The sequence below is a fragment of the Azolla caroliniana genome, unplaced genomic scaffold (assembly GCF_043228905.1).
Source record: "Azolla caroliniana isolate FFs.n. ecotype wild unplaced genomic scaffold, voAzoCaro1.0.p SCAF_1, whole genome shotgun sequence".
Lineage (NCBI taxonomy): Eukaryota > Viridiplantae > Streptophyta > Polypodiopsida > Salviniales > Salviniaceae > Azolla > Azolla caroliniana.
Genome location: NW_028230436.1, coordinates 1037938 through 1057263, shown reverse-complemented (window position 1 = coordinate 1057263; position 19326 = coordinate 1037938). Strand labels below are relative to the sequence as shown.

The 19326-nt window shown below is 42.7% G+C and overlaps 2 protein-coding genes across 3 annotated transcripts; one reads left to right on the top strand and one right to left on the bottom strand.

Annotated features, from left to right (window-relative positions):
* Nucleotides 1-3328: 3328 nt before the first annotated feature.
* LOC147868143 (pentatricopeptide repeat-containing protein At2g13600-like) lies at nucleotides 3329-5850 on the bottom strand. 2 transcript variants are annotated; one of them, XM_087315778.1, is made up of 2 exons: nucleotides 5568-5850; nucleotides 3329-5424 (listed from the first exon to the last, which is right to left on the bottom strand). In XM_087315778.1, exons 1-2 carry the CDS (start codon nucleotides 5779-5781, stop codon nucleotides 3806-3808), a joined length of 1833 nt encoding a protein of 610 aa, XP_087171904.1. In that variant the 5' UTR covers nucleotides 5782-5850; the 3' UTR covers nucleotides 3329-3805. The 2 variants fall into 2 exon arrangements, 1 of the variants encoding a protein (XP_087171904.1); XR_015529386.1 differs by having other exon boundaries at nucleotides 5289-5500; nucleotides 5568-5701.
* Nucleotides 5851-16487: 10637 nt separating this feature from the next.
* LOC147868142 (putative pentatricopeptide repeat-containing protein At3g13770, mitochondrial) lies at nucleotides 16488-17612 on the top strand. Its single transcript, XM_087339420.1, has one exon. It carries the CDS (start codon nucleotides 16488-16490, stop codon nucleotides 17610-17612), a length of 1125 nt encoding a protein of 374 aa, XP_087195546.1.
* The last annotated feature ends 1714 nt before the right edge of the window (nucleotides 17613-19326 follow it).

Genomic DNA, 19326 nt, shown 5'->3' with positions numbered 1-19326 from the left:
TTAAATATGGGCGTGTTGTCAACTTCTCCAATCTTCACCTTGTAGACCCATTTTTTTCTGAGTGATCTCTTACCTTTTGGTAGCTCCACCAAGTCATAAGTATACTTTTCGTACAAGGAGTCCATTTCGTGTTGTATTACACCCAGCCATTTCTCTTTGTGCTCATCAGCTATGGCTTCAACATAGCACTCTGGCTCACCTTCATCAGTCAAGAGGACATATTGATTGGTGTATCGAGTGGGTGCTCTCCTTTCTTTGAGTGGATATCTTTTGCCTTCCATAGTCGGCTCAAGTTTGGATGTCTCTACCTACTCTTCATTCAGCTCGGATTCATGTATGTCAGTCGGTTGTTGGAGTTCAACTGACTCCGACTCATATGCCTCAATCAACTCCCAAAACTTTGTCAAATCCAACTCATATGTATTAGTCTATTGCTCAGAGTCGAGCGACTCAGATTTAGTTGTTCTGACTAGTTGCCTTCTCCTAGTCGGTTGTGTTGGGTCAGCTAATCCAATGTTCAGAGTCGGTTAAGAAGATGACCCCGACTGTTGTTGTTTCCAGTCTTTGATTGTCTTGTCTTCCATAAACACTATGTCTCGACTCCTCACAACCTTCTCGTCGAGAAGGTCACACAGCTTGTAGCCAAATTCATCCTTTGAGCACCCTAGGAATATGCATGGTTTTGACTTGTCATCGAGCTTCAACATATGATCCTTAGCTACATGCATATATACTAGGCATCCGAACACCCTCATGTGTTGGTAAGAGACATCTTTGCTTGTCCACACCATATGTGGGACATCACCTTTCAGAGGCACTAAGGGAAACCTGTTGATAAGATAAACAACCATGTACATCGCCTCAACCCAATATGATTTCGGTAGCTTTGCATGCGAGAACATGCTCCTCACTCTTTCCATGATCGTCTGGTTCATCCTCTCTGCAAGTCCATTCAACTAAGGGGTCTTAGGCACTGTATACTCAAGTCGAATACCTTGGGACTTGCAGTAGTCCTCGATTTGTCCTTTGTACTCTCCATCGTTGTTGGTTTGAACAACCGTCAAGTTCCGACCCGATTCTCTCTCGGCTCTAGCCTGGAACTCCTTGAAAACTGACAATACTTGGTCCTTCAACTTTAGTACAAAAACCCACAACTTTCAACTATAGTCATCAATGAACGTTACAAAGTATTGTCCACCACGATGCAATGGAGCATCCACATAGCACACGTCTGTGTGTACGAGTTCCAGTGCAACTTCTCTTCTCCTTGGTGGTCTCGAATGAAATGTAGCTCCGTTTTGCTTCCCGACTATGTAGTCAACACATTTTCTCTAGATGCACTCCTTTTACTTTTGGAAGATGTTTCTGGTTGGCTAGGATATGCATCCCTTTTTCGCTCATGTGGCCAAGCCTCTTGTGCCATATCTCTCCACTTGAGTCGGTTTCCATGTTTGCTTCGTCCTTGCACAACTTTTCTTGCATCATATACAAGGTGCCCTGTTTCTGTGTTCGAGCTACTATGAGACTTCCTTTGTAGAACTTCCACTTGCCATTTCGAAAACTACCACTGTAGCCTTCATCATCCATTCTTCCAGTCGATATCAGCTTCAGTCTGATATCAAGGACGTGTCGAACATCCCTCAGGGTCAACCGACAACCAGTCGATGTTGTCAAACATACACTTCCTATGCCAGCTATCCTACATTCTCCATTATCTCCCATCTTCACATATTGTGTCACATTCGCCTCTGACTGGGACAGGACACCATTGTCCTTCCTTCATGTATTCTCGTTCAAAATACTTGTCTTTAACACTTGTAGAGACAAGTTTTCTTCTTGACATGAGGTGTTGAGAGTCATCACCAGGTTTTCTTAGTTGTCTGGCAGGGTACACAACAACAATAGGGCTTGCATAACGTCATCAAGGGGGAACTTGGCTGCCACAAGTTGATTTACTAACCCCATGAAAGTGTTGATGTGCAACACTATGCTTTCTCCATCTCTGTACTTTAGCCTTACTATCTTTCTAATCAATTTAGATGTCTTGTTGAGGGCATTCTTCCTCTCGTACAACTGTGACAACTTATGCCACATCTCGTAGGCCTTAGTGTCATTATCCACATGTTGAAGGACACTCATATCTACCCACTGTCTGATGGTGGCCATCGCCTTCCTATTTAGGAGTTTCCATTCAAACTCTAATACCCCTATGGGTATTTCTTCTCTATTTATGGGCTTGTACAAATCCTTGACTATTAGAACATATTCCATCTTGATATGCCAGTTAGAGTAGTTATGTGCATTTAGAACTATCATCCTTGGGAAGCCGCTCCAACCTCCTTCCATTTCTGCACCTCAGCTCTGATACCAGTTTGATGAGGATCGGATCGTAGATATATGAGAAAGATGAACAAAAATAGACAACACAAAAACAAAAAAATAGCGAAAAACACAAAACATAGTATTTTATGTGGAAACCCTAAACAAGGGAAAACCATGGGCAATCAAGAATCACTAGTATGAGAAAGATATACAAGGAAGAATGGGTTACAACACTCTCTCGGTACGGAGTGTATCAGCCATGTAGGGCTATTGGCGTCCAGTCTCACAACTATATTACCGCTCACTCACGCGCTCTTGCGTCTATCTCAAATTTCACGCTCTATCATTATGTTTTGCGCTACACTTATGTTTTTGCCCTAGGTGTATATATACTAATATATAGCATGGGCTATTTACAAATATGGCTGTTAATAATAATAATAATAATAATAATACTCTATGTTAATCAGCCAACTAATCGACTCCTATGTCGATTTTTATTCATTCAGCCCGACTAGCTGACTTCCATGTCGACTATCCGATCAGCCCGACTAGTCAGCCTCGTCTTTGACTTGGACCATCTATCCAATACTGTCGACTTTTCTTATATGTTCATGGTCTTACTGGACTTTTAAGGGATACACAAAAGTTGTCAATTTCCAAATATATGAAAGGAATGTAAGAATGATATAGGGGAGCCAAGTAGAGAACGAGAGTGTTTTAGTCAAGAATGTCTCTGGTTGGTTTTGCCATTTCACAATCGGATTGTAAAGAGTTACTTCTTGAGTACCCAAATTTTATTTTTCGTCCATTGCATGTGCTGTCAAATGTATAGTATAACCTCAAGCTATAGGTGTTTGAAGCTTCATATTGTTTTTGAGCAATTCATTCTCGTACAAAATGCATGCTTTACCCTTACTTTGAGTCTTCATGATCATAACCTTTTTGTTTTAGGTCCCATGAGTGGAAATGTTCCATTCTGACCATACAAACCACAAGAATGAGAGGCACGAAGTTTTTAGCCTTGTTGCATAGGAAAATTATTATACAATTACGCTTGGTTTCTGCAACATTAACACCTTTCCGTCAATAAATGCTGGAAAATATATGTAGCCATCATCAGACACAAATAAGGGAAGGTTAAGGACCAAGTAGATAGCTGCACCAACAATTTTCTGCCATGTCAGCACCTATTCTGAGGCTTTCCCTTCCACACCTTGTGAACCCAGACTTAATTAAGAATCAATGCATTAATCTCCACAAATATGTCTGCGATTCGTAAAAAATATATACACTTCTGTGCACTTCTTCGTTACATTGGTTAGATGTGATAGTTTTTAATAGCTCTCTGCAATCTTTACGCATATATGAGTACTTTTAAAGATAACTCTCGTCACATTCATATTGACATCAGTCCAGGAACAGCATGCTTTTATCCTCACTACTTTCTTCTGGTTTACTCCCAAAATCTCAATTCCAGATCTTACTCCGTTTGCACTCCAGCTGCTGCATAAATATTTTCCATGTAAACATAGGCAGCAGCACAATTTTCATCAAGCTCTATTAATTTTTCAAATAACCATCTAGCAAGGTTCATATTTCTCCATTTCTTACAAGCTCCCAATACATTAAGGAATAGTGGAAGATGACCTGAATGTGAGACTTTCTCAAGCAAGGCTTTTGCCTTGTCGAAGTGTCCTGCTCGACCAAATAGATCAATCATACATGTGTAGTGTTCTAGAGTTGGAGTTAGATAATAAACAACACACATCTCATTGAACAACTTTTCTCCCTCATTTACGAGACCTGCATGGCTGCATGCATTCAACATAACAGTAAATGTAACGAAATTCGGTGCAACACCTTCTCTCCTCATCCTTCTGTAGAGGTTCCAAACCACATTAATTTGACCTAATTGGGCATACCCAGAGATAAGGGCACTCCAAGACACAACATTTTGCATGGGAAGATACTCAAATACTTCTCCTGCTTTCTTCAGTGCCCCACACTTAGAATACATGTCCACTAATGCAGTGCCTAGGACAACATCTTTCTTTAATAACCCTTGCTTTCGAACCTTAGCATCTATTTCTTCTCCAATCTCTAAAGATCCAACACTGCCACATGCTTTCAAAATGCATATATAAGTTATCTCATCTGGAGATGTCCCCACATCTTCCATTTGTCTGAAGCACTTCAATGCTTCATGATCAAGCCCATGCTGGACATACCCATTGATCAAGACACTCCAAGTCACAACATTCCACATGGGAAGATGCTCAAATACTTCTCGTGCTTTCTCCAGTGCACCACATTTGCAATACATGTCTACCAGTGAAGTGCCAAGCATAACATCTTTCTGCAATAAACCTCTCTTTCTTACCTCAACATCTATGTCTTGTCCTACCTCTAAAGACCCTACAATGCCGCAAGCTTTCAAAATGCAAACATAAGTTACCACATCCGGAAAAATCTTTGCATCTTTCATCTGCCTAAAGCATTGCAATGCCTCATCACCAAGACCATGTTGGGCATATCCAGTGATTAACGCATTCCAAGACACTACATCTCGAACTGTAAGATGATCAAAAACTTCTCGTGCTTTCTCCAATGCACCACATTTGGAATACACATGCACCAATGCATTGCCAAGCTTGACATGATTATGCACTAACCCTTTCTTTCTGACCTCAACCTCAATCTCATGTGCGATCTCAAAAGACCCTACAATGCCACAAGCTTTCAAAACACAGATATAAGTGACCACGTCTGGAATAACTCCTACATTTTGCATGTATTTAAAGCATTTTAGAGCTTCATCTCCGAGCTGGCTATGGGCATATCCAGATATAAGAGCATTCCAAGCCACAACACTTGGCTCTGGAAGTTGTTCAAATACTTCCCGAGCCTCCTCTGGTGCACCACACTTAGCATATGTGGTTATAAGTGAAGTAGCAATATAAACATCTTTTCTAATCAAGTTTCTCTTGAGAAGGTCAACATGGATCCTTCTCACCTTCCATAACTTCTTCTCTTTCCCACAGAGCTTTATCAGATTCAAAAGTGTAACTCGATCATGAAAGTTGATTCGTGGCACATCATCTTCATCGTTATCATATCCACGATCATCATCGTCAATTCAACAACAATAACGAGGTCATCGTCATATCAGTTAACACTACAAAAAAATCATCATCATAAATAAACACATTAAAACAGAAACTACCATCGTAAAGATGACATACTTTTGGTGGAAATGAGCAGCTTATTTGTGAAACGAGCTGGAGCATTGTGCCAACCATGGATGCAGAAACTCTTCTTTCTTTGCTTGATTCTGAAGCAGGGGTACTCTAGGATTCCCTGAAATGGATATAGGGTTCCGAAACCAGAAGAGGCAGAGAAGAAGAAGCTTACCTTGTGGGTTTGGGTGCGGCAGAGCTTCGATGCTTCGCAGGACATGGATTTTCTTCACGCTGAAACCACTGAAAGAAAACACCAACAATACCCATAGCTTGTAGACAAGGCTATTCTTGTAATTATTGAAACGTGAATGTGGATGAGGGTAATCTCCTCTTCTCCAACCAATTCTAGAATAGGGGCCACTATCATAGGCAGAGGAAAAAATGGCTGCTAGATATGATCATATCGTGGAGGTATATGAAACCCAATACACGTAGTTTTAAAAGCCAATGATCTATCTAAGTGGAACAAAAATAACGTCAGAGTTAGAGACTTTACCATGTGATTCAAACTTGAGATGTTCTTTTTTATTTCAATGTAGAAGTCTTTGAGTATGCAAATATCTTTGTCGGAAGAGAATTACTATATTGTTGCCCTCTGGCCAATGCCCTTGACCAATCTCAAACTTAGTTGTTAGGACTCAAGAGTGTCATAAGTGTTGAACCATAATAAATAATGAGAGTCTAAGTGGCCTAGTACTATTATCAACATGCCATCAAGAAGCTTCGATCCCCACTTCACAATAGGAGATATCAACCACAAAATAACATATTATCTCCATTAGGGGTTCAGTTCCTATATGGATACTTTTTAAGAGGTTGAAATTTTGAAATCTAATAGTAAGTGTTTGTTGAGATATCAAGCTCAACCAAGTTTAATCATTTAGTCAACCATGTAACTTAGTAGTTACATAAATAGAATCTAGTTAGAATGTTGACCATAAAGTCTTAAATAGGATTTTGTTACTTGTACTTAAGTGGGATACCTCTAGATCCCCCACTATCAAGCTCATTTAATATAGGACTTACACCCTTGTACCTTTGCACGTGAGATGTATATATACCTTATTGTGGGTATTTTTGTAACTTGTTGTCTTTTAATATAAGTACGAGTTCTTGGAGCTATAATTGTTAATCATCCCCCATTTATCTTGTTGTTCATAAGTGTTTTTTCACCCTTCCTCTCATACTCTCACATACACACACATCACATAATCTTCCATTGCTTAATCATACACGTGATTATCTATTCACATAATTAGATACAATTAATCCTTAGTTAATTACCTAATTATTAACATGGTATCAGAGCGCATGGTTTAGCATATCCACTAAGCCCACCCGTCTCATAATGATTGTGTGTTCGAGACGCTGACAACAAATCTGGTTATCTGTTACTGTGGTGCTGCCACATAGCACGTGTACATGACAGAAGGAAGAAAAGCCGAAAAGGAAGACACTACATCAACATGAACACACAAATGGGTAGCTCGCTCCCTAGTGAAAAGCTAGACTAGAGCAATTTCTCATCTTGGGAGTACAAGATGAATCAATACCTAGTCAGCCAAGGGTATTGGAGTTACATCAACGATGACCTCGAAAGCAAACCCGACATCACAAACGCCAACTACCCAACATGGGCACAAGGGACGAGTCGGGTGATGTACTATTTGGCAACAAGTGTCCAGGATCACATGCTCTATCACATTCGAGACGCCAAGATGCCTAAAGAAGCGTGACTAAAATTGAGAAGAATCTTCGCTACCAACACGACCACCCGGAAACTTCAACTTTGACAAGAGTTGAACAACATTAAAAAAAAAGACATGACCATGTTGGACAACACATCCAAGATCAAGAGCATTTGCGATTCACATAGCTCCATCGACATAAACATTGAAGAGGACGAAATGGTGCAAGTGTGCTTGGGCCGCCTCAGGTAACGATTCGACCCAATAAGGATGACAATCTTGGCGAGGGAGAACCCCCCTTCGTTTTTCGACCTTCAATCCATGTTATTGGTCGAAGAGAATCACGTCAGAATGAAGAGTAGACGTCGGAAGGACATATGTTCTTCTCGAATTCAGGAGATAGTCAAGGACGTGGTTGAGGCGGTAGAGGTCGATTTAGCTAAGGACGAGGCAGACGAGGTCCAACATATGAAAATAACCCCCAATTTCGACAAGAAAACGGAAACACTCAAGGAAGCTTCAGAAGAAGGGGGAACTTCCATGCCGAACAAGGTCGGCAAATCAGGCCTGCCACTTGCAAGCATAGTTCTAGCCATACGTCCCATTCGTGTCATACTCAAACGCCAATATTCGTATCATACTCATACGTGAAAAGGCTCCAAGTATGATTGAAATCCATACGCGGTACATAGATATATTATATATACATATGGTGTATATGGTGTACATAGTGTGTGTGTGTGAGGGGGAGAGAGAGAGAGAGAGAGAGAGAGAGAGAGAGAGAGAGAGAGAGAGAGAGCGTGTGTGGTCTAGAGAGAGAAGCCCTATTTTGCATGTGTGAGGAGACAGTGATTGAGTGTATATCTAGACTCTAGAGAGAGAGAGAGAGAGAGAGAGGAGCTATGGGTTTTGTCTGTGTGAGGGAGTATGTAATATGTATATTAGATATCTAGATTTTGTAGAGAGAGAAAATATGTCAGTTCTCGTGTGAGAGAGAGAGAGAGAGTGTGTGTGTATGTGTGTCAGATGTCACTTCTATTCACAAAATATTATGAATATCAAAAATTAAAAAAACCAAAAAAAAGTCAAAAAAAAAAAAGCCAAACGAATATCGCGTATCATATGCGTACGTTTGCAAACGTTCGCGTACGTCCAGTAAATTGGACGTACGCGAATATTAGGAACTATGCTTGTAAGTACTTGTTGGAGACAAGGCCGTGTCGATGCGGAAGATCAAGTAGCATTCGATTCGTGTTGAGAACCTGCGTATGACAGTTTGCAAGATCGTGCACAGAGAGAGAGAGAGAGAGAGAGAGAGAGAGGAGGCACAAAAAGACTTTCTATTCCATAGAAACAATAATACAACCAACCTTACAAAAAGGTTACAAGGTCACTATATATAGTGACCGACTTAGGGCAACTACCATTTATGCTAATTACACAAATGGCCCAAACTTGATCTATACAAAGGGATAGTGTGAATACGTCCATTATACACTTGTATTCGACACTCCCCCGTAATGGGCGTATACATGGGTTATCTAAGATTACAGGTATAAACCTAGGTTCTCGGACATATCAGTTTTGTTCGAGTCGGCAAGGTCCGAAGGCAGAAGACCGGACTGGTCGGGTCGGAAGAGTTGAAGCCGATCATTAAGGAACTGATGTCGGTTGTCTGAAACCATCCTGCGCTGTGTCCGGCTCTAACCGGACTGGTTTGTCGTTACGCCCATCTGATGCCGAAGGGACCGAAAGCGGTCTGCCGAAAGACACTTGGTCATTCCATCTGCGACATTGTCGGTTGTGGATATTTTCTCTAGACCGATTTTCCCTGAAATGACGCAGTCCCGAACGAAGTGATATCGAACGTCGATATGTTTGGAGGCGTTGTGGTGAACCGGATTTTTCGACAAGGCAACAACACCTTGACTGTCGCTATAGACAACTGGGGCCGAGTCATGGTCGACTTGTCGAAACGTGTGCGCCAGCCGGCCGAGCCACAAAGCTTCTTTTGCAGCGTCGGACGCAGCTACATATTCTGCTTCGGTCGTTGAGGTCGCTGTGCACTCCTGAAGTTTCGACTTCCACGAAATTGCTCCATTGCCGAATTTGAAGCAGTATCCAGTTGTTGATTTCCGACTGTCTATACAGCCGGTGAAGTCCGAGTCGGTGTAACTGACTACGCCTGAGGTTGAGTTCGGACCGAAAAGAATGCCGTGGTCTTTTGTGCCAGCCAGATATTTGAACACATGCTTGACTGCGTTCCAATGCGATCGGCCAGGATTGTGCATAAATCTGCTAACGACTCCTACGGCATGAGAAATATCAGGCCGTGTCGCGACCATCAGGTACATAAGGGAGCCGACTGCCGGTGCATACGGTACCGACTTCATATCTTCCCCCTCCGGACCGGATGTCGGGCAGTCTCGCTGAGAGAGCCGAAGATTCATGGGGAGCGGGGTTGAAGCAGATTTGGCTGATTGCATGTTGAAGCGTTCCAAGACACGTCCGATATAGTCGGTCTGAGACAAAAAAAGATGTCGTTTATCGCGATGCCGACTAATCTTCATGCCAAGTATGTGTCGTGCCGGACCGAGGTCCTTCATGGCAAACTTCAACCGCAATTGCCGAATGAGATCGGCAAGTTCGCCTGCGTGGCGTCCAGAAATTAGCATGTCGTCCACGTAAATGATGAGGAAGATGGGTGATCCATCTTGAGCTGTGTTGGTAAAAAGACAATGGTCCTCATCGCTTTTTGAGAAGCCGATCGATTGGATGAAGTCGTTGAACTTCTTGTACCATTGTCGCGGTGCCTGTTTGAGGCCGTATAGACTCTTCCTGAGTCGGCAGACTAGATGTTCTTGGCCAGTTGCCACGAAGCCTTTTGGCTGTTCCATATAAATTTCCTCTTCAAGATCACCATGGAGGAAGGCTGTTTTGACATCTAGCTGAATCAGCTCCAAGTTGTCGGCTGCCACTACGCCGAGTAGAAAACGAAGGGTTGTCATTTTCACCACTGGTGAAAAAATCTCGTCGAAGTCGACGCCATATTCTTGTCGGAAGCCCTTCGCAACTAATCTGGCCTTGTACTTTGGGGTGGTCGAATCAGACGTCTCTTTTAGTCGATAGACCCACTTGCAAGGAAGAGCACGTCGATTCTTAGGTAATTCGACCAGATCCCAAGTCTTGTTTGCCCGAATGGAGTGCATTTCCGACTCCATCGCCAGATGCCAGGTGGCTGAATCGACAGATGTCGATGCTTCTTCGTAAGACGTCGGTTCGCCGGCGTCGGTGAAGAAAATTCCAGGAGAATACCTCTCCGGAGGTTGCGATAGTCTCTCGGATCGTCGAGGTATGATTGGACTGGTCGCATCGGGTATCGAGGTCGGATGGTCCGAAAGCGAATTATTCGGCTGTGCCGAGTCAGAGTTGTCCGAGTCGGTGGTGTAAGGTTCAGCTACCCGTGAAGCTGACCGTGTGTTAAGAGCGGGGCCTTCTTGAAGGGTCGGCACATCGGAAAATGTTACCCTTCGGACTTCGATCGGTTTTTCGACTGATGGATTCATAGCCGACTCGTTGAACACAACGTCCGAACTTCGAACGATTTGTCTGCGTTCGGGGTCCCAGAGTCGGTATCCCATTTCGCCGTCTGATCCATATCCAAGGAAAATGCATTTCCTGGACCGAGGTGCAAGTTTTCGGCGATCATCTTTCGGAATAAGGGCGTACGCCTCGCATCCGAAGATCCTCAGCTTGTCGTAATTCGGCTTACTGCCGATCCATAGTTCCTGAGGAATTTGAAGTCCTAGAGGTCTGCTTGGCGACATATTGATTATGTGTACTGCCGTGAGTAGAGCCTCTGCCCAGAAGCCATCCGACAGTCTGGAGTGTTGGAGCATGGAAACTATCCGTTCTTGGATTGTCCGATTCATGCGTTCTGCAATCCCGTTTTGCTCCGGACTGTGTGGTGCCGTAAATTCACGTCGGATGCCGCGTTGTCGGCAGAATTTGACGAATTCTTCTGATTTGAACTCTCCCCCATTGTCGGTCCGAAAGCATTTTAGTTTTCGGTCAGTTTGATTTTCTACCATAGCGAGCCAATCGGAGAAGATCGAGAAGACACGATCTTTGGTGCGAATTGGATAAGCCCACACCTTTCGGGTCGAATCGTCAATAAAACTGACGAAGTAAGAGGCACCGCCGAGAGACTGATGCGGCATTGGGCCACAGACGTCCGAGTGGACTAAATCGAGAGGTCTCGTTTCTCTTGGTGCTGATGTCGGGTGTGATGCGGCTGCTTGTTTGCCATACTGGCAATGTTCGCAGAATTGATGGTCCGAGAAGGAGAGTTTAGGGATGTATCCGGCTCTAGATAGGTGCGTAATGCCGGCCTTGCTGAGGTGTCCTAATCTTCTGTGCCATAGTGATGACACAGGAATATCCACCAAAAACAGGTTACCCTCTCTGAGCGTAACATGTAACGGATACAGTGAGTGTATCTTGGGTCCTCTAGCAAGCAGGAGGTTCCCCCTGTGGAGTGTCCACCCTCCCGAAGAAAAACCGGCACGAATGCCATCTTCATCTAGTTGTCCGACTGAGATCAATGGCCTTGAGAGCTCGGGTACATGTCGGACATTGTGAAGTACAAGTGTAGAGCCACCTGCAAGGTTGAGCTCTACTGTGCCGATTCCAATGATGTCACAGTGTTGCGAGTTGCCGACTCGAACTGAGTCGGAGTGACGGATCGTATATTGGCGAAATTGGGATCGATGAGGAGTCACGTGAAATGACGCGCCCGAATCTAAGAGCCATGTGCTCGATTCTTCAGTCGTGAGCAGAACTTCTGATCCGACTGGATTTTCGATTGATAGTATATTCGGGTCGTTTGGTAGCACATCAGCTGAGAAGCTGACGTAATTGATCTCCTCATGCCGGCCACTCTTCTTGTCTGATTTCTGAGACTTGTCGTTCTTGTTCTTGAGTGCGCGGCAGTCGGCTTTGATGTGTCCGGGTTTCTTGCAATAGTTGCAGATTCGATTATCCCGTGACTGGCTCCGTCTTCGCTGATTGTTCGGCTGCCGTGAGGAATCTCTTCCTCGTATGTTCGATCGGTCTGTCGAACCTTGTACTACATAAGCGTCGTCTGTTGAGTCTTTGGCGAAAGACTTTCTCCGAGCTGCTTCGGTCAGGATTGCGCTCGTGACTTCGGAGTATTTAACAGCCGTGGTTGACGCGTTGCACACGGTTGTGACGAAAGTTTCCCATGATGAGGGAAGGCTGCTCATGAGTATCATTGCTCTGAGTTCATCCTCGATTGCCGTCCCCTGAGATGAGATTTGGGAGCTTATGCTTTCGTACTCATTGAGATGTGCTTGAACCGAATCTGATTCTTTCATCCGCAAGTTGTAGAGGCGCCGAATCAGAAACATCTTCGTTGCAGCGACCTTCTTTTCGTAGGTGTCCGATAGTGTTTTCCACAGTTCGAATGTTGTCGTACACGATTGCACCGTAAAGTATACCGATTCCGATAGGTGCATCCGAATCGTGGCGCGGACGATTCTGTCCAGCTTCTGCCACTCAATTGGTTTGTATCCTTCTGGAGGTTCTTCATTTTCGATGGGATCGATTTGCCCCTTGACTATGAGATAGTCCTGCATTTGCTCCTTCCAGAAGTTGAAGTTCGATCCATCGAACTTTCGTAGACTCATTTCTGACGAGCCGGATGTTGATGCCATCAAATTTGGTTTCGGTTGACGAAGCTCGGTTCGGAGTTGATTGCGAACCTTGTTGGAGTGCAGCCGGTTGGCTCACCCGATATCGTTCTAGTCGGATTTGAACCCGAGTCGGTTCGGCTTCGGATATATGTATTGTTGAACTTGCTCGAATTGACTCCGGTAACTTGAGGGACAGAACCGACTGGTCTTCCCGAATGTTGCCGAGTCGGAGTGAGCCCGGTTCGCTTCCGAATATATATGCCAAATACCGATTATTGAAACCGATTGTCTGGACCGATTCTGCTTCGGGTGACTGCAGCGATGAGAGAGACAGATCCAACTGATCCTCCCGAATGTCGATCAGCCGGATGAAGCACGAATTGGGGTTGTTGTCTTGAGACCGATCTGCACCGAGTGGTTACAATGAGCGGCGAGCAGCGTTTGATGACCTCTTCGGATGCCGTTTAACCGAGTGGAGCACGATCGTGTCAATGTTGCACAAGGGGATTTCACCTCGAGCGGTTACGATCACAAGGAACAGAGTACAACCTACTGGCTTACTCCAAGCGAAGATGATCTAACGCGATGAGATGCAAGCCTCGTTTTTCTTCTTCTTCTCTCTTCTTCGAATGGCGCAGGAAACCGAATGCTGTGCAGGCTGAGACGACGGCCGACAGTGGGATGAAGGACCGAATACTGTGCATGCTCTGATACCAGATGTTGGAGACAAGGCCGTGTCGATGCGGAAGATCAAGTAGCATTCGATTCGTGTTGAGAACCTGCGTATAACAGTTTGCAAGATCGTGCACAGAGAGAGAGAGAGAGAGAGAGAGAGAGGAGGCACAAAAAGACTTTCTATTCCATAGAAACAATAATACAACCAACCTTACAAAAAGGTTACAAGGTCACTATATATAGTGACCGACTTAGGGCAACTACCATTTATGCTAATTACACAAATGGCCCAAACTTGATCTATACAAAGGGATAGTGTGAATACGTCCATTATACACTTGTATTCGACAGTACTGTGGTAAAATCGGCCATCGTGAAGAGGAGTGTCGAACGAAAGAAGTGAGTTAGCTTCCACAAGTCAACAAGTCACCAACTCCGAATTCGAAGACTATGGAGCCATGTTTGTCATGAGACACAAAGCGAACACTATGTTGGCATTCAATTCAGCCAACACCTCCACATTAGAGGAACTATGGTTCGTTGTCTTAGGCACCTCAAATCACATGGTGTCTCACGAAGAGTGGTTCAGTGATTTGCATACGCCTGATCGACTCGGCTACGTGGAGACGAGAGACGACACCACACACACCATTCGGCATATTGGCAATGTTCCTCTTGGCAAGGGCAACAATAATTACATCAAGAATGTCTTGCACGTTCCAACAATAATGAAGAGTTTGGTCTCAGTCGGCCAAACCACCGACTCCGGCTAAAGAAGATCGAGGAGGGCGATTGGGTGTTGGTCTACGACAACATCCTAGATAACCAACACTGGTCAACCCGGAAGTTTGCAAGGAGGTGGTTCGGGCCGTACGTGGTGGCAAGCACCAACGATAATGCGACATACCATATTGTCGAGCTTGACGGGACGAGGATCGCGGTGCCTGTTGCATGGAAGTGGATAAAGGTCTTCAAGAAGCGGTGCGAGTCAGAACCAGATCTGGAACTGGAAGAAGGAGGGAGCGATAGCAAGGAGCCGAAAGGAGACTTGATTGGCGAAGATTCGGAGAGGAAGAGTTAAGCTGAGTTGGAATCCCCACCGTTACACTACTTGGCACATGTCGAAGGATGTGCGGTTTGGTGGGGGTGGATGTCGTGAAGGATTCCGGGCATAGGAGGCCTGAGTCTGTTTTAGGCATCAATGATTGGGAGGACAAAGCGTTGTCGGTTTGAGTGCCGAGGTCTCTCTCTCTCCCTCTCTCCCTCGCTCTCTGTTTTTCTTGTGTGTGTTCCGTGCCGATCCAGGGAAGATGGTGAAGCCTCCGCTCGCGCAAGAAGCCCATGAGCTCCCGACAAGAGGTTCATCGTTTTGTGGGTGTTCGTGGTGGTTGTAGTTCAGAGCACCATTGTTGGCCAAGTCTGGTTTTATTCTTTTGTTCTCTGTTAATCATTAGTGTTTTGTTGTGGTTCTTCTTGTGTTGGGTATTCCTCCGTAGTTCCTACTTGTTGCGGTTTGTTGTGCCCCGGGATCGTGCTCTCATTCTTGTTTTGTCTCTGTTGTGTACGTGTCCAAGTCAGTGGTGCCATGAGCTCATTATTGTTGTCCGACATTTTGACCGCAACAATACACTTCTTCCGGCCCAAGCGCCAACCGACCGGGATTACGGAATCGTTCCAGATCGGACACACATCCAGAAACCGAACCAGCGAAGCCATCCAAACATCGTTTCGGGTCGCCTTCTCCCTTACTGACTCCTTGGTTTGAGACCTTGGTGGTCCCACCCCATTTCTACACACATGTGCGGATTTCCGCGACAACGTGTTGAGATATCATGCTCAACTAACTTTAGTCATTTAGTTAACCATGTAGCTTAGTAGTTACATAAATAGAATCTCGTTAGAATGTTGACCATAAAGTCTTAAATAGGATTTTGTTCCTTGTACTTAAGTGCAATACCTCTAGATCCCCCACTATCAAGCTCATTTAATATAGGACTTACACCCTTGTACCTATATTCTCCTCACACATGTGCACCTTTGCACATGAGATGTATATATACCTCATTGTGGGTATTTTTGTAACTTGTTGTCTTTTAATATAAGTAAGAGTTCCTGGAGCTACAATTGTTAATCATCCCGCATTTATCTTCTTATTCATAAGTGTTCTTTCTCCCTTCCTCTCATACTCTCATACACACACACACACACACACACATCACATCACATAACCTTCCGCTGCTTAATCACATATGTGATTATCTATTCACATAACTATATACTAATTAACCCTTAGTTAGCTACCTAATTATTAACAATGTTCAACCATAATAGTTATGAACATCAAAATAATTGGGCACTATCAATAACATTTGCGATCACAATGCTTCAATCCTTGTTTTATACTAGTACAAACATGCATTTTCTACAAAATAACAAATGTACCCGAGGTTGAGCTCGTACATATATACATTTCAAAATCACGAATCTTAACCTTATATTCTCTCCAATACATTATGGATACGCACCCTACATGTATTAGGTTGCATACATGACTCTATGAAACCTAAGTCATAATTAGTCTTAACTTATTCTTCAATAATCTTTACTTCGATGGATGAACCAATTGATCGAGGGATTGCTTTGTACTACTTTGAATTGAGTAATAAATAGATAAACATGAGACATCTAATATATGTATTACTCCAAGATTGTGCTCAATATCCAAGTCAAACTTTGAGAAAGTGGCGCATCAACACATCAACAAAGTCTTTAATCACAGGAATGCATTAATCACATGGTATACTCAGCAAGGGCATGTCCATGAGGCATTACATTGTTTCAAACAAATGGAAAATGAGGGACGTTCTCCCAATAGAGTCAGTTACCTTTCTATTTTGAAGGTATGTCACAATTTAGGGGCTATAGAAAAAGGCAAACAAATTCATGATCAAATTCAGAGCCGAAACTTCATAGAGAAGGATATTGTGCTTGGGAACGCTTTAGTTGATATGTATGCTAAATGGGGAATGCTTGACAAAGCCCAAAAAGCACTCGAAGACCATTCTAATTGCAATGCCATCACATGCTCTGCAATAATTTCAGGGTATGTTCAACATGGACAAAGCCATGACACAGTAGATAGTTTCAAAAGAATGCAAAATGAGGGTTTAGCACCTGATGCTATTACGTTTATTTGCACTCTAAAGGCCTATGGAAGCATGGGTGCTATAGACAAGGGCAAACAAATTCATGATGAGGTCGAGAAAAGGAAATTGTTGGAGAAGAATATAGTTCTTGGCACTGCACTGGTTCATATGTATGCTAGATGTGGTATGCTTGAGAAAGTGAGAAAAGTACTGGTAGAGCTTCATCTACGAGATGTGATTGCTTGGTCAACCCTTATTGTTGGCTATGCTCAACAAGGACAAGCACATGAAGCCCTGAAGTGTCTCAAACACATGGAAAGTGAGGGCATATATCCTGACAACATAACATTATTATGTGTGTTGAGTGCAAGTGCTCACTTTGGGTTCGTAAATGATGCCAACATGCTTTTTGAGATTAGGACTACAAAATATTGTATTTCTCCAAACTTAGAGCATCTTAATTGCATGGTTCTAGTACTTGGATGTGGGGGGCAATTTGATAAAGCTATTTCAGTGATCAAGGCAATGTCCTTTTTTGAGTATTCAGCAATAGGGATTTCACTATTGGGTGCTTGTAGGAAATGGGGAAATGTGAAGCTTGGGAGATTGTCTTTTGATCAAGCCATACAACTAGATAATAATGGTGCAACGACATATGTTTGCATGCTTGCTATATTTGGAAGTGCTAGTATGTTAGAGGATGAATTTTTTTTCGAAAACATGATCAGAATAAAACATGATTCTTGGAGAAAGCAAGAATATGAACATGCCATGGATGTCTATGTCAATGAGCATATTATGGATGCCTACATTGATCATGGATGAGTTGATAGATCTTGTGGGTTTTAACAATTCATAAACATGAACATACCATTAATATGTATATCAATGATCATGTCATGGATGCCTTTACTGTTGAGATTAACATGGATTTCCATATTGATGGTGGTTGTATATAAGGGAACCTGAATCTGTAACCTATGAACATGAATATATCATGGATGTTGATGATCATGCAATGAAATTTTTGCCTATAATGCATAGATCTAGGGGAACTTGAGTTCACAAATCAAGGTTCATGAACCCAAGCTCGGGGCTTGGAGAAAACAAGGAATATTGAACATTAATGTACAAAATACTATCTGTAGTTATTGTATATACACATCAAATCCGCTAGGAGGAGAGTACAAGGGAATCAGTTGGTATATCCAACACAACTTTTGTATTTTTGATGATTTTATAATACCATGGTGTATCTTTTTGTCAGAAAAAAAACAAAATCTTTTTACCCCTAGTCTAATAGTACTTTACATGTGCCTCAAGTTCGTAAACCTTATTTATGGGCAATTGTGCTAAATTAGCCATGTGTTATTGTGAACCTTTCAAATCATGAAGTGCATGGGTATGTTTGCCTATCTTCTTGATGGTATCCAAGTTCATCATATTTTCATATAAATCATCCGAAAGAACTACCAGGTTTTGATGACAATATCGTCAACATTAAAGATCTACTAGTTCATGAGGATTTACTTTCCAAATTTCAACCATGTAAACATTTTTGAATTCTAAAATCAAACATTTGAGATTTAAACAAATTCAAGAGTTCACGAGGTTGAATTGAGTTATACAAGATGCAACTTGAGAGAACAATAGTGTTCTTAAATCTATTTTTTATTATTAAGATATATTATTGCAATGCTCTAATGTTTTGAAAACAGGAATTAGGTTATGGGCATAACCTTATGAATCAATTCTAAAGGCCGAATTGAGTGGATTCAAGGATAAGATAAGTGGGAAACTAGTTGTCATGGTACGTGGGACTAACCCCACTACAAGGACTTGGGATGCATGGGAACATGTGGCAGTTTGGGAGCCTAAGGAGTTAACTATATGAAGATGATTAGGTATTCGGTGGTGTGGGATGTTGATGAAGTTTTGTGTTCATGTCTTGTCTTGTCTTTTGTTGGGGGTAGTGGTTACGCACCTTTGTTCATTCATTTCCATAATCTTTTCATTAATTGTTGTCAGTAGTACATGATCGTAATATTCATTCTTAGGTGTTTAATTGAGAATCTTAATTGACCCAAGAATATCGACACTTTGGCTACATTTCAATGTGAGGTAATTGTGTGCCCTTTGCATCACATTAATCTTGTCATATGTATCACCTTTTAAATCAATTACAAAGCTAACAATACTTTGTATAGGTTGGGGTATAATGATATGGATGTCGGATAATCATTACTTTTTTCTACATTTCCAATAAAGTTGGTGCAATATTTTATTTTTTCTAAAACAAAATATCCTTTCATTAGTTTAAAAAAAAAGTCATAACAACTACAACATACAAAATATTTTTTCCAAGCCCACCTTGTGTAAGATAATGGCCGAGGAAACAAATCTATGTACTCCAAAGTAGAAGAAAACAGTTCACTAATCTGCAAGCTATTCCATAGACAACAACAAAAGTAGCTGCATCCAAAGACTAGCCCTCGCAACTCATAGATATGAACCATTTCAATGCTAAAGTTGGTGCAAT

What these genes read in the sequence shown, in the direction of transcription:
- LOC147868143 (XM_087315778.1), bottom strand. Translation starts at nt 5,781, where the DNA reads ATGTCCTGCGAAGCATCGAAGCTCTGCCGCACCCAAACCCACAAGGTA. An exon ending in GCTGCTCATTTCCACCAAAA is followed by an intron (nt 5,425 to 5,567) that starts GTATGTCATCTT and finishes ATAACGATGAAG; the next exon opens with ATGATGTGCCACGAATCAAC.
- LOC147868142 (XM_087339420.1), top strand. Translation starts at nt 16,488, where the DNA reads ATGGAAAATGAGGGACGTTCTCCCAATAGAGTCAGTTACCTTTCTATT.